At 53.3% G+C, this 23,238-nt stretch overlaps 1 protein-coding gene across 1 annotated transcript in view; it reads left to right on the forward strand.

Annotated features, from left to right (window-relative positions):
• The window catches only part of Tnxb (tenascin XB), a 58,430-nt gene that overhangs the window by 20,990 nt on the left and 14,202 nt on the right, over positions 1-23,238 (forward strand). Inside the window, exons 9-24 of the mRNA XM_029531568.1 lie at positions 380-673; positions 1,872-2,162; positions 2,506-2,796; positions 6,404-6,736; positions 7,126-7,467; positions 7,950-8,240; positions 10,184-10,498; positions 11,686-11,973; positions 12,091-12,399; positions 13,366-13,686; positions 13,786-14,112; positions 14,481-14,804; positions 16,023-16,319; positions 16,592-16,933; positions 21,422-21,748; positions 21,979-22,317. Of these exons, the coding sequence (XP_029387428.1) occupies positions 380-673; positions 1,872-2,162; positions 2,506-2,796; positions 6,404-6,736; positions 7,126-7,467; positions 7,950-8,240; positions 10,184-10,498; positions 11,686-11,973; positions 12,091-12,399; positions 13,366-13,686; positions 13,786-14,112; positions 14,481-14,804; positions 16,023-16,319; positions 16,592-16,933; positions 21,422-21,748; positions 21,979-22,317 (5,031 nt within the window). The remainder of the gene's footprint in view (positions 1-379; positions 674-1,871; positions 2,163-2,505; positions 2,797-6,403; positions 6,737-7,125; positions 7,468-7,949; positions 8,241-10,183; positions 10,499-11,685; positions 11,974-12,090; positions 12,400-13,365; positions 13,687-13,785; positions 14,113-14,480; positions 14,805-16,022; positions 16,320-16,591; positions 16,934-21,421; positions 21,749-21,978; positions 22,318-23,238) is intronic.

Genomic DNA, 23,238 nt, shown 5'->3' on the forward strand with positions numbered 1-23,238 from the left:
TCTCTCTCTCTCTCTCTCTCTCTCTCTCTCTCTCTCTCTCTCTCTCTCTGACTAGAATCGTTGACTCTTGGCCCAACTCTAGAACAAGCTGACCACTGGGAGAGGGTAGCAAGGAGAGAGCAGCTCAGGGGGCTGGGGAGCCTGAAGACCGCTCTGTAGCAGCAGTGGGGAGGCTGGAAACTCTCAAGCAGGGACTCAAAACTCTCCTTAAAGTGTTGGGGGGGGGGGAGAGGGACATGAAGAGGGGACAGAGACTTAGGGAAAATGTCTCCTTCCCAGGAGGGGCACAGATAGGATGGATAAGGCAGTGCAGAGGGTAGAGACAGGGTGAAGGGGAGTGGTTGACCCAGCATGCTTTGCTTTTGTCCCCAAACCCCAGACAGGGCTCAGGAACAGCCTGGGAAGCCATCAGTCCAGCCGCGCCTGGGTGAACTGACAGTGACAGGCCTGACCTCTGACTCCTTGCTCCTGCACTGGACTGTCCCAGAGGGGGAGTTTGACTCCTTCCTGATCCAGTACAAGGACAAAGACAGGCCCCAGGCGATACCCGTGGAGGGACCCCAGCGTTCTGCACCCGTCTCAGGCTTGGAACCGGGACGCAAGTACAAATTTATCCTGTATGGACTCGTCGGCAAGAAGAGGCATGGCCCCTTGATGGCTGAAGCCAAGATCTGTGAGTGACAGCAGGCACCCCAGTCCCGCACTCTGTACAGTGCTGAAGCAGGGTCCCCAGGGTCTTGGGGTCCTGTGCGAGCTGGCCTCGGGCTGATTTGGGCATCCTAAGGAACCTCTGAGAGCCTTTAAGGTCAATAGTGAGACGATGACCTCGAAAATAGCACAGTGTCTGCTGCAGGGGCATGCCAGGGAAGGGAGTCAACAGCTGGTGAGACTGGTGGCTGATGTTGGCCTGGAGTGTGGCAGTGGGAGGAGAGCCTGGAGGTCCAGGCTAGCCCAACGTTCCCTGGGCCAGCCACTTCTGTCCCCTAAGCAGCGGCAGGTGGGGAACAATGGAGGCTGAGACACTCGGGGAAGGATCTTCCGTGTATTTCCTGAGCCAGTGAGCTCAGAGCTGTGCTCAGAGCATTCTTGAACTAACACGGGTTCTTACAGCAGCCGTGAGTGGCACCACTGTGTCACCGGTGAGAAGAGCTGAGGGACAGACAGAAGGTGCCTAACAGAGGTTGGCAGACCTCGGGGTGACACTGAGTCCCGGTAGCTGTGGGGAGCAGAGGCAGAGAGACAGCAGGGCAGTGTCCCAGATGCTAGGAAACAGGGTGTGGCCAGCGGTGAGTCAGAGTCCTCGGGAGTGAGTTAGGACTCTCAAGTGTTCACAGGGCTTAGTAATGGCAGGCTACCCGGAGCCGCCTGGTGGAGGTTATAGGGTACAGAAAAGTATGGAATCCTCTGGGAACTGTGCCAAGAGTGTGGGAGACGGAGACAGATACACTGGGGAGGTGGGTGGAGCCAGGGACAGAGCAGAGCAGGTGGGTGGGTACCCCAAAGAGAAGGACCCAGTGTGGGGCTCTTTCCCACATGGACACACCCCAAGGATGTTTTGTCTTGGGGGAGAAACTGGCTAGAAGTTAAGTTGGAAGCAGGAGGCTGCCTCCGGGAGATTTCCCTGGCTGCAGATGTGGAAAGGTGCAGGGGAGGGGAAAGGGGGGGTCAGGGATAACCCTCCCCTCCTGGAGCCTGCTTCCCTTGGCTGGAAGTAGCCACTGCAACACTACAGTGCTGGGCCATTTAGAAGGCACCGCTGCTTCCTGTAACCAGGCACAGCCCCCGATAGAGCTCACAGCTCGGCAGAGCATACCCGCTGCATGGGACGTCCTTTCTCTCGTGACCCCCCTTTCTCTGCTCCTTCCTCCTAGTGCTTCAGGGTGACCCCGACCCAGGATCCCCACCCCGCCTGGGAGAGCTATGGGTGACAGACCCCACCCCGCACTCACTGCACCTCTCCTGGACTGTTCTCGGAGGCCAGTTCGACTCCTTCGTGGTCCAGTACAGAGACAAGGAAGGCCAGCCCCGTGTGGTACCTGTGGAGGGGCCTGATCGCTCGGTGGTGATCTCCCCACTGGACCCCAATCACAAGTACAGGTTCACTCTGTTTGGGATTGCCAATAAGAAGCGGTCCGGGCCCCTTACTGCTGATGGCACTACTGGTGAGTGACTGCCACCTAAGCTCTCTCTCATGTGACCTCTTCTTGCTCTACACACACACACACACACACACACACACACACACACACACACACCCTCAGCCAGGAGCCAGCTGAGCTTCCCAGCAAAATGGCTGATCCCAACACTCTGGCCCTGTTCCCAGGCTGAGGGACAGCCAGCTTTCCCTACGCAGCTAGGCCCCTTCCACCCCATTCTGCGTGCTCTCCAAAGCCCAGGAGGTGTGTCATAGTCTGTCTCTCACAGTTAAGAATGCTGACCCCCAGGTCCAAATCTGAACCAGGTTGCCGGTTCTGCGCCTGGCTCACGCTTCTCCACTACTTACAGCCGCAGAGACGAAAGAGGAGCCCTCAGAACCACCCCGCCTCGGCGAACTGACTGTGACTGGTGTGACCCCAGACTCCCTGCGACTGTCCTGGACAGTGGCTCGGGGTCCCTTCGACTCCTTTGTCATCCTTTACAAGGATGCGCAGGGCCAGCCCCAGAGCGTACCCATTGAAGGCGATGAGAATGAGGTCACTGTCCCCGGCCTGGAGTCCAACAGGAAGTATAAGATGAACCTCTACGGGCTTCGTGGCAGGCAGCGTGTGGGGCCGGTGTCTGTGGTGGCCAAAACGGGTGAGTCAGAACCCCACATGGCTCCCTTCACTGCTGGCCCCAAGCCTCAGGCAGGGCCTGCCCCAGCCCCACCTTCCCTTTCTGTGGAGGCCTCTGCCTCCTTCCTCCTGGGCAGTTCTTATGTCCCCACATCCCAGGACGCCTCACCCAGGCCCCAGATCCTCAGAAGGCTTCCACGTTCATTTCCCCCTCTTTTACACTACACCCTCCCCAGAGACCCTCTCCTTCAGCCACAGTTTACTGCGGCTTGTACTGAACTCCCTCTGGACCTGATTCAGTTCTCGGTGTTTCTACTAGCCACCCCTGCACCCCCACCAAAGCGGCTGCTCTGTGCAAGGGCAGCAGATTCAGGGGACCAGGGAGCCATGTTGCTCCAGTCTCTTCACAGGGGGAAAGGGTCCTTTTAGCCCCCGCTCCCATAGCCTCCAGTCAGGCTGGTTCCATGTCTAGTTTATCCTGTTTCCTCATTTGCCCAGCCCCCTTCACCATCTGCGGGTCCTGTACTGCTCCTGAGCAGAGCGTGTGCTTTGGTGGCAACTGGCTGGCTCTCAGTGCTGACTCTGTAACTCATTGCTCACAAGACCTTGGACCAGTCACTTAACCCTACAGTCCCCACCTTCCCTTCTGCCAAGTGGGGGGAGGGTCCTGATAGAGACACCCCCATGGGGCTGTTTCTCAAGTTCAAGACAGGCATGCTAAGACACAGCTAAGACATGGTAATCACAGCTGAGGCAGGAGGATTGTTGAGTCCCAAGCCAGCCTGAACTGCACAGTAAGACCTTGCCTACAACGGAATCAATAACTAGAGGTGGCTCCTGCTCAGAGCACCCGCATGCAAACTGCTGGGGTGCAGCGCCCCTGCCTCCCTGGGACCCTCCCTTTGTCCCTCACCTCCCCACCATTGTCACACCATTGTCACAGGTTGCTTCTTGTCTGCTCCCTGGGGTGCCAGGGCCCGTGCCCCTTGTACCACGGTCCCTCTTTGGACCCACTGCAGGCAACCAGGGGCGCTGCCTCAGTGAGACTGAAAGGGTTTGGTGCTCGGAGGGAGCAGGGTACCCGAACGGCCCCAGGAGCTTATGTTTCTCATTGTGCTATTTTTATTTTTTTATTCTCATGAGTTACATCCTGACCACAGTTTCCCCTCCCTCCACGTCTCCCAGCAGACCCCGCTTCCCCTCTCCCCCAGATCCACTCCTCCCCCTGTTTCTCCCCAGCAAACAGCAGGCTTTCCAAGGATCTCAACCAGACANGGCTTAACAAGTTACAATAAGGCCAGGCACAAACCCTCACATCAAGGCTGGANGAGGCAACCCGATAGGAAGAAAAGGGTCCCAAAAGCAGGCAGAAGAGTCATAGACACCTCTTCTCCCACAAACATCCCAAGCTAAACCACCANANCACACATGCTGAGAAGCTACCGATTCATGCAGGGTCCCTGATTGCNGCTGCAGTCTCTGTGCCCCTTCGACCTGGCTTTGTGGGTTCTCTGGACCATGTTCTCTTGGTGTCCGTGACCCCTCTGGCCGCAGTAGCTCAGTTTTTTTAAATTAATTAATTAATTTATCTATTATTTTCTTTATTTACATTTCAAATGCTATCCTGAAAGTTCCCTATACTCCCCCTCCCCATCACCGCCAATGCTCCCCTACCCACCCACTCCCACTACTTGGCCCTGGCCTTCCCCTGTGCTGGGTCATATAAAGTTTATAAGACCAAGGGGCCTCTCTTCCCAACGATGGCCGATTAGGCCATCTTCTGCTACAAATGCAGCTAGAGACGTGAGCTCTGTGGGTACTGGTTAGTTCATATTGTTGTTGCACCTAAAGGGTTGCAGCCCCCTTCAGCTCCTTGGGTACTTTCTCTAGCTCCTCCATTGGGGGCCCTGTGTTCCATCCAATAGCTGACTGTGAACATCCACTTCTGTGTTTGCCAGGCACTGGCATAGCCTCACAAGAGGCCGCTATATCAGGGTCCCTTCAGCAGAATCTTGCTGGCGTATGCATTAGTATCTGGGTTTGGTAGCTGATGATGGGATGGATTCCCGGATGGGGTAGTCTCTGGATAGTCCATCCTTTCATCTTACTCTAAATTTTGTCTCTGTACCTATATCCTTTCATGGGTATTTTGTTCCTTATTCTAAGGAGGAATGAAGTATCCACACGATGGTCATCCTTCTTGGTTTTCTTGTGTTTTGCAAAATGTATCTTGGGTATTCTAAGTTTCTGGGCTAATATCCACTTATCAGTGAGTGCATATCTAGTGACTTCTTTTGTGATTGGGTTACCTCACTAAGGATGATATCCTCCAGATACATCCATTTGCCCAAGAANTTCATAAATTCATTGTTTTTTTTGTTTGTTTTTTTGTTTTTTTGGTTTTTTTTGGTTTTTTTGAGACAGGGTTTCTCTGTATAGCCCTGGCTGTCCTGGAACTCACTCTGTAGACCAGGCTGGCCTTGAACTCAGAAATCCGCCTGCCTCTGCCTCCCGAGAGCTGGGATTAAAGGCGTGCGCCACCACGCCCAGCTAAATTCATTGTTTTTAATAGCTGAGTAGTACTCCATTTTGTAAATGTACCACATTTTCTGTATCCATTCCTCTATTGAGGGATATCTGGGTTATTTCCAGCTTCTGGCTATTATAAATAAGGCTGCTATGAACATAGTGGAGCATGTGTCCTTATTACCAGTTGGAAGATCCTCTGGGTATATGCCCAGATGAGGTATTGCTGGGTCCTCCAGTAGTACTATGTCTAATTTTCTGAGGAACTGCCAGACTGATTTCCAGAGTGGTTGTACAAGCTTGCAATCCCACCAGCAATGGAGGAGTGTTCCTCTTTCTCCACAACCTCGCCAGCATCTACTGTCACCTGAATTTTTAATCTTAGCCATTCTGAATGGTGTGAGATGGAATTTCAAGGTTGTTTTGATTTGCATTTCCCTGATGACTAAGGATGTTGAAAATTTTTTCAGGTGCTTCTCAGCCATTCGGTATTCTTCCATTGAGAATTCTTTGTTTAGCTCTGTACCCCATTTTTTAATGGGGTTATTTGAATTTCTGGAGTCCAGTTTCTTGAGCTCTTTGTATATATTGGATATTAGTCCTCTATCAGATTTAGGATTGGTAAAAATCCTTTCCCAATCTGTTGGTGGCCTTTTTGTCTTGTTGACAGTGTCTTTTGCCTTGCAGAAGCTTTGCAATTTTATGAGGTCCCATTTGTCAATTCTTGATTTTACAGCACAAGCCATTGGTGTTCTGTTGAGGAATTTTTTCCCTGTGCCCATATCTTCGAGGTTTTTCCCCACTTTCTCCTCTATCAGTTTCAGTGTCTCTGGTTTTATGTGGAGGTCTTTGATCCACTTAGACTTGAGCTTTGTACAAGGAGATAAGAATGGATCGATTCTCATTCTTCTACATGATAGCCGCCAGTTGTGCCAGCACCATCAGTAGCTCAGTTTTTTGATGTATCAGGGAATGGATGGTGAATACCAAGGCCACAGGAGCTCTAAGCCCTCAATGGAGGAATACGCATAACGATATGCCTTGGCATCCCCATTGATGAACCAGTCACCAGTAATGCCTGAGACTCAGATCTCTTCTCTCAGCCCCACCAGACGCTGTGGACCAGCCCCTCAGCCCCCCAGAACCCAGCACAGAGGCCCCAGAGGCCCCCGAGAAGCCAAACCTGGGAGAACTGACCGTGACAGACACCACACCCAACTCCCTGAGCCTCTCCTGGACAGTCCCTGAGGGACAGTTTGACCAGTTCGTGATCCAGTACAAGAACGGGGATGGTCAACCCAAGGTGGTGCGGGTGCCAGGGTTCGAGGACCAGGTCACCATCTCCGGCCTGGAGCCAGACCACAAGTACAAGATGAACTTGTATGGCATCTATAGTGGCCAGCGTGTGGGCCCCGTGTCTGTTGTTGGGGTGACGGGTGAGTGGACTGTGGGACCCATCAGGAAGTGGAACCTGCTGTTCTTTGGTGACTAGTGACCGGGAAACAGTGGCCAAGGATAGGTTAGACACACAGGTCTATTTAGGCTGAAGCTGTGGCCGACTATTATGTTCTCCACTGCCTGAGCTGACCTGTCTCTCTGGGCAGGAGGGCTGTAGAGTCCGTAGCTATGTTGGTGGCTATCTATGTCACCTCAGCTGACCCAGGAGCTTGGGCATGTTGGCCATCTGTCAGATGACCAGGGACACTGTTCCTCATGGAGCAAGCAGCTCTAAACTGAGCCTAGGGCCCCTGGTGGCTACTGTTTCGGCCTCCTTCCCAAGGCCTGAGGACACAGAACCCTGCTCACCTCTCTGTCTCCTTCTCAGCTGCAGAGGAAGAGCCCCCCAGCCCCACAGAGCCCAGCACAGAGGCCCCAGAGCCCACAGAGGCCCCAGAACCCACCGAGGAGCCACTCCTGGGAGAGCTGACAGTGACAGGATCGTCCCCAGACTCCCTGAGCCTCTCCTGGACCGTCCCCCAGGGAGACTTTGACTCCTTCACTGTCCAGTACAAGGGCAGTGATGGGCGGCCCCAGGTGATGCGTGTCGGGGGCCAGGAGAGGGAGGTCACCGTGAGAGACCTGGATCCTGGGCGCAAGTACAAGATGAACCTGTATGGGCTCCGTGAGGGGCGTCGTGTGGGTCCCGTGTCCACCGTGGGCGTGACCGGTGAGTGAGAACTGGGATCTGCTTCTGTTCCACCTTCCTGCTGAGTCCCGTGGCCCATGGCCAGGGGCTATTGAGCTGTGGACCATTGGTACCTTGCTTCCTTGGGAGACCTAGACAGGGCGTGTCACCACAGACTAGGGCTTTGTTGTAAATCGCTTCCCAGAAAGCCCAGGCTGACAGCTAACAAGGACTTGGTGAACCCAGATATGCCTATGTGTTATGGCTCTTGTATTTGATGTGTGTGTGTCTTGGCACATGTACACAGGACAGCGCTGTGGGTCTGGTCCTCTCTTTCCATGGGTTCTGGGATGGAACTTGGGTTCTCAGTCTTGCTTGAAAGCCTTTACACCAGCTGAGCCATCTTGCTGGCGCCACATTCACCAGGTTGCTGGTGAATCTTCTTGGCAGACGGGTGTTGCTTTGATGCAGTTTTGTGCACAACACTCCTAGGACCCTCTTCTAGCAGACCATTTCTGTCTCAGACCCACAACCAGAAGAAAAGACCTCCCTTGAGCCACGCCTGGAGGAGTTGACAGTGACTGGTGTAACCCCCAATTCCGTGAGCCTCTCATGGATAGTTCCTGAGGGACAGTTTGACTCCTTCTTGGTCCAGTACCAGGACAGGGATGGGCAGCCCCGGGAGGTGCCCGTGACAACAGAACAGCGTGAGGTCACCGTCCTTGACTTGGACCCTGGGAGAATATACAAGATGAACTTCTACGGGCTACACGGCAGACAACGTGTGGGCCCCCTCTCCGTGTCAGCAATGACAGGTGAGTGACAGAGCCAGGTAGTCCCCATCACTGGGTATCCATAGCCCTTCCTTAAAACCCTTGTCCCAGCCTTGCCTGGGACTCTTATCCATCACCCCTCAGTCTCTGTGTCAGTGACCCTGCAGGCCTCCCTCCAGACTCACAGACATCCAAGTCTCCAAACCTTTGGCTTTTCCCCAAGGCTGGAACCTTCCCACCCTCGGTGGCTTCCCTATCTGCACTCCAGTCCTGACCCTGCCTCCCATTTGGCCTCCGTCCCTCTACCCCTCCCCTCTCCCTCCTTTCTTTGACTCGGCACAGCTGTTCCGTTTTCCCTCCCCTTCTCTTGATAACTCAACTGTGACTGAGCACAGTCACCACCCGTCCCTGTCCTTCACGGGGGTCAAGCATCAAAACCCCTCTGAGGTCCTCCTGTCCCAGTCACAGCCCCTTCCGGTCCAATCCCACTGTTCCCCGTGGGGAAGCCACCCCTCCCAGGCTCCTGCCTTCATCTCCCTCTTCCTCTCATCTCGAATCCCTAACCACGCTCAGAACACTGCTGCATTAACACCTAGAAAACAGAATTTCTATGATGGTGAAGGGCCCTGCTCAGACTGCTATAGCCAGCATTCTACACCTTCAGGGTACACATGCAGCTGTAGGCAGAAGATAGACAAAAAAACATAACCTTTTACATGTGTGTGAGCACGCATGGTCATACGTGTAGATGTGCCCAGGTCACGGCATGACAGGAAGTCAGAGGACAACTTGATGGGACACAGTTCCCACCTGCCATGTGAGTCTCAGGGATTGCGGTCAGATTGTCATGTTCACTGACTTGTGCCTTCACCCAAACCAAGAAAAAAGTATCCTTTCTCAAGACCAGGGAGATAGCTCGGTTGGTATTAGTACATGAGGGCCTGAGGTCAGACCCTCAGAACCCATGGAAGGTGCTGGGCATGGTGTAATCCCAGCACTGGGCAGGGGTGGGATCAGGGCAGAAATAGGAGAATCCTCGGGACTCACTGGTGATCCGGCCTTGCCTAAACAGCAAGCTGCAGAACACAGTGAGGAACTGTGTCTCAGAAGAAAATGAGGTGAATAACTGCTCAGGAACAGCACCAAAAGCCTCTCTGTGTAAACACACACATACACACACATACACACACATACACACACATACACACACACATGCAGGCTCACCTGCACACATGTGAACACACACATGCATGCAGGCTTACCTGCAAACACATGAATACACACATGCATGCAGGTTTACCTGCACACACGTGAACACACACATGCATGCAGGTTTATCTGCAAACACTTGAACACACACATGTGTACATGCTCACCTGCACACACATGAACATGGATACATATGTGCAGGCTTACTTGCCCACACATGACCACATGCACACACACTTGCATGCTTATGTGCACACACATGAACATGTACACACACGTTCATCTGTAGTTACCAACCAGTTTCATAGTTTTTGCCGTGCACTGGGCATGGTAAGTTACTTGGAGAGGATTTAAAGTTTTCAGGACATGCAGAGACTGTTATCCCATATGATGGGATTGAGCATCTTTGGGCTTGAGATCCTTGGAGGCAGGTTATGAATACCAGAGACCAGTGTGCCATTATCAAAACATTTACTGTCTGATTTATGACTTGGCCATACCTGGACTTCCTTGTCAGCTCCTTGTCAGCTCACAAAAAGCCGACAAGTGCAAACAACACCTTGATGTTTCTGACTCACTCTAAGGCCATGGGAAAGCATGCCTTTCTGTTAGTGACATTTCTAAGCGCTGCTGATACCGTGCTGATCATGGAACACCAGGCTGTTACGGCTACTGAAGATTACGAGCAAAGTCCCCTGCTTCAGTGGTAGCCCCCAAGCCAGGCAAAGCCAGGTCTCTCTCCACAAGCTTAGACATCATCTCTCTTCTCATCCTAGACTCTCTCGCACCAGCACCAGCTCCAGCCACCGAGGCCTCCAAGCTGCTCCCAGAGCCACGACTGGGGGAACTAACAGTGACAGATGTGACCCCGGACTCCGTGGGCCTCTTGTGGACTGTCCCTGAGGGTGAATTCGACTCCTTCGCGGTCCAGTACAAGGACAGGGACGGCCAGCCCCAGGTGGTACCTGTGGCAGCGGACCTACGGGAGGTCACCATCCCAGGCCTGGAGCCCTCCCGCAAGTACAAGTTCCTGCTCTTTGGGGTCCAAGATGGGAAAAGACACAGCCAGGTCTCTGTAGAGGCGAAGACAGGTGAGGACCGCATGAGATCTGGCTTGAGCCCCACCTGAGGCCCCGGCCGCCTTCCCTGAAGTGTTTGAACTTCTTGCCAGCCATCTTCTCTGTTTACCCATTCCAGTCCAAAGCAGTTAGAGACCCAGCAGGGACGGATTCTCAAACCTTCTCTCTTCCCTCCGTTTGTTCTCCATGCTGGGCCTTCACTGGGTGATGGGCTGTGGGGATCTGAGGCCTCTTGGTGGGGAATGAAACTAACCAGGAGCCCCTCCTATCACCCCAGATGAGACTGTCCCAGCCTGAGACCTTGCTTGTCTTTCTAGTTCACACCCTGACTCCCATCCCTCTCATCCCCCTGCCCCCACATCCACATCCAGGAGAGGCTCACCTTCCTCTCTTGAGTTCTTGGAGCCTGGGAAAATGGAAACCAGAGAAAGCTTACCCAGTGAGCCCTTTCTTAGGGTTGGGTCCAGGCCCTCCTCTATCCCCTGGGGCTCCCCATTGCCAGAAGTCTCTCGCAATAACAATTCCGTCAGTGGCTTTGCTGTCCAGGAGGGCAGCGGGCCAGCGCCTTCCCAAGTTGGCTCCCTTGGCAGTCATGGGATTCCATCTCTGAGTTTTCTTATGTGTTACCCCCAACACTAGTCCGCACAGCATGTCTAGCGCAGTCCCCCGCCCCCCCATGCCTCCTCTAAGCCCTGAGGAGCCAATGTTTTGAGTCAGATGAGAAAGAAAACAGGAAGTTGGGCCATACTTAACCACCCCCCACCCAGCATCCCGCCTCCCCCACTTGCTTGTCTCCCACCATGAGCCTCTACCCTTTAGGAATTTGCCAGGGACCAGTCAGGCCACTCTGTTGGGAATTCTGAGAAGAAAAATAGAGACAATCATCACAATGAGCTGTCCCCTGTGGAAAGAGAAGTCACTAAGGGATAGAGAGAGCCTCTTGTCAGTGAGGATAAGATGAGGGAAGTTGGGGTGAGCGTTGACAGGGTTGAGTCAGGACAGAAGACCCATTCCCACAGAGGTCAAGTGAAGGAGGCTCTGGCTAGATGAGGGAGCAGACCGGAGGCTGATGGATGGAAATATCTGGGGGTGGGGGGCACTGACCACTCGGGTCACTCTGGATTTTTCCAGCACTGGGAGGTGGTCAAAGAATCGTTTTTTGGGGAAAAAATAAACACAAGAGCGTTTCTCTGTGTCAGCTACCCGCAATGATGCCAGCCCAGGGGCCCCTCCCCACCTTGGGGAGCTGTGGGTGACGGATCCTAGCACGGACTCTCTGCGCCTGTCCTGGACAGTCCCCGAGGGCCACTTTGACTCTTTTGTGGTCCAGTTCAAGGACAAAAGTGGGCCCCGGGTGGTGCCAGTAAAGGGTCAAGAGCGGACAGCCACCATCACGGCCCTGGACGCTGGCCGCAAGTACAGATTCCTCCTCTATGGGCTTCTGGGAAGGAAGCGCTTTGGCCCCCTCACCGCAGAGGGCAACACAGGTGAGGGCTTCCTGGCAGGTCAAAGGGCGGAAGGCCGTTGCTGAGGCTACAACCTCTGCCCTTGAAGGTCACAGCCACGGCCAGCTGTGCTATGTCTTGTGTCTGTCTCCATCTCAGAGCCCACAAATGCCGTGGACCACACTGGCGAAAAGCACCCCACAAAACCTCGACTGGGAGAGGAACTGCGTGTGACTAGTGTGACCCCAAACTCCGTGGACCTCTCCTGGACAGTCTCCGAGGGCCAGTTTGACTCCTTTGTGGTCCAGTACAAGGACAGGGATGGGCAGTCCCAGGTGGTGCCCGTGGACGGAAGCCATAGAGAGGTCAGGGTCTCTGGTCTAGACCCAGGTCGCAGGTATAAGCTGCTACTCTACGGCCTCCGAGACAGCAAGCGCGTGGGTCCCCTTTCAGTCATTGCTGTGACCGGTGAGTGTGACAGGCCACCTAACAGGACCACTTCTTTTGGAGGGAGGCTTTATCGAGGCAACATTTACATCTAGTACCAAATGGGCTTTGGCAAATGTATAAGTCACAGAATGATGGCTCAGGGAGGCACAAGAAAGTTCCTTCACCCCTGTATCCAGGCTCTGTTAGGGGCCTGGCTACTTCAGTAGGCCAAAGAAACAGACAAGCCAGAAAAGAGAGATTTATTCACTGTGGCTATGTTGGGAAGAGGAGCAAAGGGTGAACCCCTCAAGTCCGTCTTTGAAGTCTTAGAAGGCATGAGGTTTAGGTTTAACTGGACATATAGGTATATATGTATACATATATATATATATATATATACACACACACACATATATATATATGCACACACACAATACACACACATATTATATATATACACATATGTGTATATGCGTACATATACATATATATGTAAGCAGCCCCAGGTAAGAGGCAGTCCCACCCATCAGCTCCGCTTTCCTGCATGGTGGGCTGATGAACTGTCATAGTCTCATAGTCATGTGAAATCTCTTTCCCGAAGACATGTTTCCCCTGACTGTACCAAGCTTTATCCCTCCCCCCATGTCATTCCTGTGTAACTTGGCATGGACTGGGTGGAGTTTGTTTCAATGGTCTGACAGCCTATTGAATGGGCACAAGGTCCCTCTGGGATGGCTTCATTCCTGCTGGGAGCTTACAAGGTCATCTTTGCCCTCACCTCCCCAGGCCCTGGCAGACACCGAGGTGCTTTCTGTCCTCCAGGGTTTGCCTGCCTCTGCATCTCATTTTGGAGAATCTTCTACTTCAAACACTTTGGCCAACCCTCTGGCCTCTGCCTCCCTCCCTCCTTCCCCACACCCTTTCTCCCTCCTCTCCCCCACTACTCTTCAACATTTCAATTCTGCAACAAAGCAGCCACTTTCTCTCCTTGTCTCTCTGAACCAGACCCCAGAGAAACAACAGAAGCATGGACAGAGGTCCCCACAACTTCAATTCCTGCAGCTGTGCCCCGCCTCGGGGAGCTGAGAGTGGAGGAAGCCACGCCTCACAGCCTGCATCTTTCCTGGGTGGTGACTGAGGGAGAATTTAACTCCTTCGAGGTCCAGTACACTGACAGAGATGGGCGTCTCAGAGTGGTCAGTACAGAGGGTGACCAGACTGACATCACACTTACTGGCCTGGAATCTAACCACAGATACCTGGTAACCCTGTATGGCTTCCATGACGGGCAGCCTGTAGGCCCTGCTCAAATTGAGGCCCTGACAGGTAAGTGAGAGAAACTCTTTAACTCTGACCTTCTAAACAGCAGCAGAGGTCCAGAGGGTAGCAATGTCCCCATGGCCATGTTCCTCGTTCCATGTTCAGTGCCATGGGAGGAAGAGGAGGAGGAAGAGGAGTCCACAGAGCCACCCACTATGACTCCTGAGCCCAAGCCACACCTGGGAGAGCTGACTGTGACAGATGCCACCCCTGACTCCCTGAGCCTCTCCTGGACGGTCCCCGAGGGACAGTTTGACCAGTTTGTGATCCAGTACAAGAACGGGGATGGGCAGACCAAGGTGGTACGGGTGCCAGGGCACGAGGACCAGGTCACCATCTCTGGCCTGGAGCCAGACCACAAGTACAAGATGAACCTGTATGGCATCCACAGTGGTCAGCGTGTGGGCCCCGTGTCTACTGTTGGGGTGACAAGTGAGTGGACTCTGGGAGTCCAGGGTGGGGTCCACTCGAAGGGACCATCAGCTCTGAGTGGGGATCAGTGACCTAGGACTGGCTAATCCCCCAGACCTGCTGTGGCGGAGGGTACGGTCTATGTGCCTTTTCCAGGAGCTTCCTATCTTTTCTGTGCAGGGGGTGGGGACATCAAGACCTTTGCTGTGCCAGCACCATCCAGGTTATCTTGGCTAACCTAGGAACTTGGGCATGTTGGCCAGCTATCAGATGATCAGGGACATCAGAACCCAAGAGGGGGACCTCCCTGGTAGTCATAGCTTTTCCTTCTTTCACCTCAAAAGCCAAGGACACTGGCGACCCTGCTTACCTCTCTGTCTCCTTCTCAGCTGCAGAGGAAGAGCCCCCCAGCCCCACAGAGCCCAGCACAGAGGCCCCAAAGCCCACCGAGGAGCCACTCCTGGGAGAGCTGACAGTGACAGGATCGTCCCCAGACTCCCTGAGCCTCTCNTGGACCGTCCCCCAGGGAGACTTTGACTCCTTCACTGTCCAGTACAAGGGCAGTGATGGGCGGCCCCAGGTGATGCGTGTCGGGGGCCAGGAGAGGGAGGTCATCGTGAGAGACCTGGATCCTGGGCGCAAGTACAAGATGAACCTGTATGGGCTCCATGAGGGGCGTCGCGTGGGCCCCGTGTCCACCGTGGGCGTGACCGGTGAGTGTGTGTTCCCCGCGTCCACCGTGGTGACCGGTGAGTGTTCTACTTCTCAGGCAAGTAGAACCCTCCATATTTTCTACAGCAGAGACTGAGGACTTCAAAACTCCTCAGACTCTAACTCATCCCTGACCTCCAGTGCCCACGGTCAAGTGGAAGCTGGGTCCGGGACTGCCTTTTAGGAAAAGGTCAGGCCTGGAGGAGTCTGCTGGGTATTGACACCTCTGAGGCACGTTTTAGACTGTGCTCTCCCACAGGAACTCCAGAGAGAGCAAATTCCACGAAACATCAGCAAATCCCACCCTCAAATAGTTATTTAAGATGCCAAAGGTTTTGGCTAAAGCGAGGCCTCAGTGATGTGGAGTACTCCTTGATCTTGCAGAGGATTCAGGATCAGTTCTTAGCATCACACAGTGGCTCATAACCAGCTACAACTCCAGTGCCAGGGGATCTGACGCCCTCTTCTGTCCTCCAAGGGTGTCAAGCACACACATGGTGCATGGACAGACAGGCAGGAGACACATTCACATAAATAAAAAGAGTAAATCTAATAAAAAGGTTTTTTTAATTTTTAAATTATTTTTATTTTTATTTTTTTAAGTTCAGAGGTGTATACCAGGGAGAGGACGTAATGAGACCAGTGTGTCCGTGACTACTTCAGTCAGGGACTCACCGGCCTGTGTCCTGCCCTCTCCTCCCCTAAAGGAAAGTTCTTCATTAACAGCTGCATTTTGACCCATCTTAGTTGCCATAAAGGTAACCGGTGTGAGGTGCACCAGTAACACACTTGCACACGTACCTAGCACGGACCCCCACAGTCTAATTTCGGGACTTTTGTTCTGACACCCCCAAAAGAAGCTTTGGATCTGGCTAGGCGTAGTGACACAAACCCGTAAGCCTTGCCCTTGCACGGGAGAGAGGCAGGAGGATCAGGAGTTAAGCCCTCGGCGTACATGCAGCCCAGCCTTAAAAAGCAAAATAAAATAAAATAAATGGCGTAAAGGAAGGGTGAGCTACGATATGCCAAGGCCTTGAGACCCAAGGTGACCTGACCTGTCTGATTTCCCAAGAAGACCGTGGAGAAGCTCTGGTGATTATAAACAGGAAGAGAACTTGACCAGGCCTAGATACAGCCTCCTTCTGACCCCTATTTAAGAGACTTGGGACTTAGGAATTTCTTCCACAAACAGCAAAGATTCTGCTTTATGTCTTCCTCAGACCCCAAAGAGGAGCCTACGGATGCCCCTTTCCTGAACCCTCGCCTGGAGGAGCTGACTGTGACAGATGCCACCCCCGACTCCCTGAGCCTCTCCTGGACGGTCCCCGAGGGACAGTTTGACCAGTTCGTGATCCAGTACAAGAACGGGGATGGGCAGCCCAAGGTGGTGCGGGTGCCAGGGCACGAGGACCAGGTCACCATCTCTGGCCTGGAGCCAGGCCACAAGTACAAGATGAACCTGTACGGCATCTACAGTGGCCAGCGTGTGGGCCCCATGTCTGTTGTTGGGGTGACAGGTGAGTGGACTGTGGAAAACTCAGGTAAAACTCAAGAGGAGGTGACTGTAGCTCCTTGGTGACATGAGTGGGGATGAGGGCCTTGGATGAGAGCCATGGTCAAGGCTGTGGCCCACTTCCTTTCCCCTAGAGCTGGCCCCTTCTAGGCAATAGGACCATGGAGGGTTTTATTGTGCTGGTAGCCATCCAAGTCCCCTGGTAGCTATGGTTTCTTCCTCCTTCCCAAGACCTGAGGACACAGAACCCTGCTCACTTCTCTGTCTCCTTCTCAGCTGCAGAGGAAGAGCCCCCCAGCCCCACAGAGCCCAGCACAGAGGCCCCAGAACCCACAGAGGCCACAGAGCCCACTGAGGAGCCACTCCTGGGAGAGCTGACAGTGACAGGATCGTCCCCAGACTCCCTGAGCCTCTCNTGGACCGTCCCCCAGGGAGACTTTGACTCCTTCACTGTCCAGTACAAGGGCAGNGATGGGCGGCCCCAGGTGATGCGTGTCGGGGGCCAGGAGAGGGAGGTCACCGTGAGAGACCTGGATCCTGGGCGCAAGTACAAGATGAACCTGTATGGGCTCCATGAGGGGCGTCGCGTGGGCCCCGTGTCCACTGTGGGCGTGACCGGTGAGTGTGAAGTGGGGCTTTAGCGTATCTCCTTTCTCAGGGTCACCTTCTCAGTTGGTTTCCCTATCCCACATGGCTAACATTGAATTTCCCTTCACAGCCTTGGCCTTTGTTCACCAGCTGCCTCTGCCTCACATGCACACACAATCACACACACACACACACATGTACACACATGCACACCCATGCCCACACTCACACATGTGTACACACATATGCACACTCACACACCTGCACACAAACTCACACATGCACACACACACACAGTCTCACACACACTCACACACACCACTTCAGTACCTTGATGGACCTGTGCTTGGTGGCATTATCAGGTGCTAATGGGAAGTAGGGTGGGCACTTGGTGGGGAAAGTACTCGCTGGGGACATTTTCTTGGACGTGTCTCTTGGCCTGGGCGCTCCCGGATTTCTTTTCTCTCCTTCCTGGCCGCCACTGTGATGTGAGCCGCTCTGTTCCACGCACCCTCCTCCCTACCCTCCTCCTTACCCTCCTCCCCACCACAGTGGGCCTGCACTTCTAAAAGTGTAAGTCCAAAAGTAAAAAGCAAGAGAAGAGGGAGAGAAAAGGGACCTCAGGCCTCCTGTAAGGGTGCTAATCACAACCAGCCGGCAAACACCTCATGGTGGGAGCCGGAGGAAGTGAGCGGGGCCCACAGCGCCCACGGCAGTGCTTTGTGAGACAGAATGCGGTGTTTGTTCTGGGCACTGCTGGTCTGCCTTTTTCTGGTTTTGTCTGTTCTGCACTGTGCAAATGTTCCAACATGGCAAGCATTTCTGCTTCCCCTCCACGCATTCCTTTTATAATCACAGAAAAACAGAAAAACGCGGTGTCTCTTCCTTAGCGCCCCATCTGTCTTCCCGTCACCCTGGCAACGCAGTTCATTTCTAATTATGAGAAAATTAAATTTGCCAGTCCCTAAGCAGCGAGGGAACAAATCACATGCACACTTGTGTCCCTGGGTCATTGTCACACGGCCTGCTTTCCCGGAGATGTCAAGAGCAGATCCGAGGTGGACAGGCCTGTCCTCAGGATCACTGTGTGGGGCAGGTCGGGCCGCTCAGCCACGGAGCGGGCAGCCTGTGGCTCTCTGTGCCTGCTGACCGTCTAGGTAGAGGGGTCATATCTCGCAGTCCCTGGCTTGACAGGTCTTGTTTCTGCCCTTGCTCTCAGCAGGCTGCAGGCTTGTGAGCATGATAGAGTTTGCAACTGGGGGTAAACTGTTAGTTCTCACCCTCGGCTCAGTGTCCTGTCTCTTTAACTCTTGTCATTCCTCATAAGGCCATTCTCAACTCACAGCAAGAGGAGTCACCCATAAGGGACACATGTCCCTGCTTTCCCATATCCCCTCCCCCATGTCCTTCACCCAGTTTCCCACCTCCCTCACTGTCCGTTCCCACCCCCCCTCCCACTTACTGATACGATTCAATAGTCTCTTTTTAAGCCTGTATTTTCATAGTGTGAGGGACATGACAGGATCTGCAAAGCTTGAAAACCAGCAAGTGAGGAGCTCGGTCTAGCGTTTGAGCAGTAACCATCATTAGCAACTGTGAGTGCTTGAATATCCCATGAGGCCCTGGGCTCCGTTCCTGGCACCCACACTACCACCACCAAACCCACAGAAGCTGAGGTGTAAGCTGTAAGCGAGCTTCCTGCTCTGCACTCTCAGGCTGCACACTAAGTCTGCAGCCTGAATGCTCCCATGCAGACTAAGTGATCCCATACAGCCTGAGTGCTCCCACGAGGCTGGCTGTGCTCCCATACAGACTCAGTGCTCCCATACAACCTGAGTGTTCCTATGCAGCTGGTTGTGCTCCCATACAGCCTCAGTGCTCCCACACAGCCTGAATGCTCCCATACGGCCTCAGTGCTCCCATATAGTCTGAGTGCTCCCATGCAGCTGGCTGTTCTCCCATACAGACTCAGTGCTCCCATGCAGCCTCAGTGCTCCCACAAGCCTGAATGCTCCCATGCAGCCTGAGTGATCCCATACAACCTGAGTACTCCCATTCAGCCTGAGTGCTCCCACACAGTATCAGTGCTCTCATATAGCCTCAGTGCTCCCATACAGCCTGAGTGCTCCCACACAGCCTCAGTGCTCCCATACAGTCTGAGTGCTCCCATGCATCTGGCTGTGCTCCCCAGCATCTGGCTGTGCTCCCAGGCAGCTGTCTCTTACTTTCTGGGTGCCAGTTGGATGCTAGTCATTTACCTTGTGACCACACAGTCCGCACTAATCACCATTTTAGTGGTCATTTGATGCTTTCTGGTGAAAGGCCTGTAGGAAAACCAGTCATCCATTGTGGGTCATTTGGGTCCTGACACATTTTGCTGTCATGAAGAATCTTGTTATGAATTCTTCCATGCTGTAACTTTCCCCAGCTTTTAATAATTTTCTTAGGATAAATGCCCAGAACTGAGACTATTGGGTCATAGGAAATGAGCAGCGCTTTGGCTCCTGACACACATGCTCCAGTTGCCTCCTAAGGATCTGGAAACACGCCGGCTGACTATCAGACAGGGCGGCGAGGGTAGCTCGGTCCCCTCCAGCCTCCAGTGACCAGATGGCCGCTTTGAGGCCACCCGAGTCCCTAAGCCTTCTGCTTTAGCTACTGGGCGTCCTTTGGGGTCCCAATTCTCTTGAGTCATAGGACCCTGAGGAGGCGATCCCTGCACAGAACCCCCAGAGAAGCCACTCCCGGAGGATCCAGTAACGACAGGATCACTACCCCCCCCCCCAGATTCCCCGGACGGCCACTTTGACTCTACAAGGCTAGGGATGGGCAGCCTCAGAGGCACAACCTGGAGGCCAGGAGGACTGTGGGGGAAAATGGAGCTTCAGTCACAAGTTCAGAATGTACCTGTATGGGTCCACTTGGGGCCTTGAACCCTGCTGTGTCCATCATGGGTACATCCAGCCTGGACTCAGAAGCTGTCCCCTTGTCACCAGCTCCCTGGAAGCATTTGTTCTTAGCCAGCAAGCACTTCCTTGTGCCTGGGTCACACCACAGAGCAGGTCAGGATGTAACCGGTCCACCTAGAGTCTATCTGCATTCCTATCAAGCTGCTCTGTCAGCCTCATTCTAGTGATAAGGTACTGGACATAATCAGCTGAGGAAGTTTTGCTTTGACCCGGGTTCTGATGGGCTGGCCTTGTTCTTCAGAACCTGTCATAGATTAGCAAGCACCTCAAAGCAGACCAGAGAAAAGGAGGAGGCTCATTCTTCCTGTCCTTTTCAGTGGCACATCTTAAGCAACCTGGGGAATGTCTACCAGGCCACACCTCTTAAGGGGCCCTGCTTCGGCCCCGTCACCCTAGAGAGCAGTCATTTAACGAGTAGCATCTGAGGGACATGATCCTGACTGTGAGGCCAGTGCACAGCTGAGCCTTGAATAGCCCGGCTCCAGACAACAGAGATGTTGGCACTCCCTGGGAATATGTGACCCAGGAGTCCTCACAGAGGCTCTGTCTCCATGGAAACAGTGAAGGAGGAGCTGGGGATACAGTCTTACTTAACTGTACACCCCTCCAGTGTATCAGCAAAGTTACAGGTGATGGATCCAGGTGCAGACTGCATCTAGTGAGGATCCTTGAGCCTGGGAGACTGCCAGGTTCCTGAGCAATGGGTTTATTATAGTCACACCAAACCTGAGTGTGTGATAGGGAAGCCTGGGGACAAGAAAGGACCTGGAAGGGTCACCCAAAACCAGCCTGCTCACAGAGAACCACTGAGACTGAAGTCTGGTAGGCATGAGGTCAGGGCCAGCTTTAGAAAAAGTGGGTCCAAACTCGTGCAGAGAGCAGCAGGCTAGAAAAGCATGGTCCAGAAGGAACCAGACTTTGTATGACAGCCTCTGAGTCTTAAGACACAGTCGGGATATCTGGGGAAGCCCTGGGTTCTGTGCTGAATGCTGGCATCTGGCATCAAAGACGGGTGTATGCAAAGCTTGGGCTGCAAGGTGGAGCAAGACAAGAAGGGGCAAGGAAGGAAGGTAGTCTAAAGGCAGGAGGGCTAAGTGTGGGAGATATGCTGTGCTCCCATCCGGCTTCAGTAATCCCATCCAGCTTCAGTGCTCCCATACAGCCTGAGTGCTCCCATACACCAGTGAGTCCCGGGCTGGTGAATGAGGCAGCCAAGAGGGGTTTAGCAAAAGTCTGGAATATTCCAAGTCTAGTGGCAGCTAAGTTGGGGCAGGTCCACTTTCAGAATGAGAACAAAGACCAGAGCCTAGTGAGGAGGGAGATGGCAGGGAGAGCCATCTCAGGACAGCTACATTTTGTAGCCCTGCCTGGCCTGAAACTCATTACACAGATCAGGTTGGCTTTGAACTCACAAATATCAGCCTGCTTCTGTCTAGTGCTGGGGTTAAAAGCCTGTGGTGCCACACACACAAGGCTCTGTTTTTTATAAATGTCCTTTAAGTGGAGACTGAGGACAAGAAAGGCCTAACTTTTTCTTGTATGTGTCCAGCTCCAGAGGAGGAAGCTCTGACCACACAGGTGGTGCCCACCACAACTCCTGAGCCCCCTCCGAAGAAGCCGCACCTGGGAGAGCTGACTGTGACAGATGCCACCCCTGACTCCCTGAGCCTCTCCTGGACAGTCCCCGAGGGACAGTTTGACCAGTTCGTGATCCAGTACAAGAACGGGGATGGGCAGCCCAAGGTGGTACGGGTGCCAGGGCATGAGGACCAGGTCACCATCTCTGGCCTGGAGCCAGACCACAAGTACAAGATGAACCTGTATGGCATCTACAGTGGCCAGCGTGTGGGCCCTGTGTCTACTGTTGGAGTGACAGGTGAGTGGACGGTGACTAGTTGGTAAGGAATCAGTGACCAAGAACTGTTCAATACCACAAGCCTGCTGTGACTAAGGCTGTGGTGGCTCACCTGGTACTGGCTGGTCTCCCTGGACAGCAGGGCCATACAGTCCTTTGCCATGCTGATGGCTGTCCAGGTCCCCACAGCAGGGACATAGGAGCTCAGGAATGCTAGGGATCCTGCCTCAACCCCTCTGTCTCCTTCTCAGCTGCAGAGGAAGAGCCCCCGAGCCCAGAGCCCAGCACAGAGGCCCCAGAGCCCACAGAGGCCCCAGAACCCACCGAGGAGCCACTCCTGGGAGAGCTGACAGTGACAGGATCGTCCCCAGACTCCCTGAGCCTCTCNTGGACCGTCCCCCAGGGAGACTTTGACTCNTTCACTGTCCAGTACAAGGGCAGTGATGGGCGGCCCCAGGTGATGCGTGTCGGGGGCCAGGAGAGGGAGGTCACCGTGAGAGACCTGGATCCTGGGCGCAAGTACAAGATGAACCTGTATGGGCTCCATGAGGGGCGTCGCGTGGGCCCCGTGTCCACTGTGGGCGTGACTGGTGAGTGACTGTCAGATAGGTCTGTTTGGAATGATACGATTTCTTTTATTCATATGAGTGCTTTGCCTGCACATATGTCTGTGCACCACATATGTGTGCTTGAGGAAGTGGGGAGCCTCCATATGGGTGCTGGGAAATGAACTCAAGTCCTTTGCAAGACCATCAAGCTCTCTTAACTTCTGAGCCAATTCTCAACCCCAATGATGACCCATTTTTTATTCCCTTTTCTACCATCTTTGTGGTAACACTTATTCTCACAGCAGCAAGACTGTGTGAGCACTTCACTTTTCCTAGGGATACATATCTAGATAGGATACTGACAACAAGCAAGATATTCCATACAAGTCTAACATCTGAATCAGTAGATTACTTTAAGAGTATAGGTGAAGTGTTACTTGCAGAAAATATGGGTGATGCAAATGCAGGTGTATTACATAAAAGCCAACCTACTCATGAATGAATAATCACTCACAAAAGAGCCATCCTTGGAGCTTTCTCTAACTCTCCTGAAAGTAATTGCTACTGTTTAGCTAGTATTGGGACAGACTCTGAGTTTTGTAAGTTTCAGGAGCTTCCTGAGACTTGTAAGTTTTCTTTACTTCTTGAGTAAGCTTTTGTTTACTTTCTGAATATTTTGCTGTGATTTGTTTTTGAGGAAAGGCCTCTCTACATAGCCATTGCTGTCCTGGAATTCACTATGTAGACAACCTTTACTTGGAACTCACAGAGATCTGACTGCCTCTGCCTCTCAAGTACTAGAATCAAAGGCTCACACCGCCACAGCAGATTACTTCCTGAATTCTAATGAGATTTTCTCTGATAGGGAATGCTTCAGTTATGAGGAAATAGCTACACAATGCTGTCTTCCTTCCTCTGGATTTCACACATACACACACACACACACACACACACACACACACA

Source organism: Mus pahari, chromosome 18, assembly GCF_900095145.1.
Source record: "Mus pahari chromosome 18, PAHARI_EIJ_v1.1, whole genome shotgun sequence".
In the NCBI taxonomy this organism is placed as follows: Eukaryota; Metazoa; Chordata; class Mammalia; order Rodentia; family Muridae; genus Mus; species Mus pahari.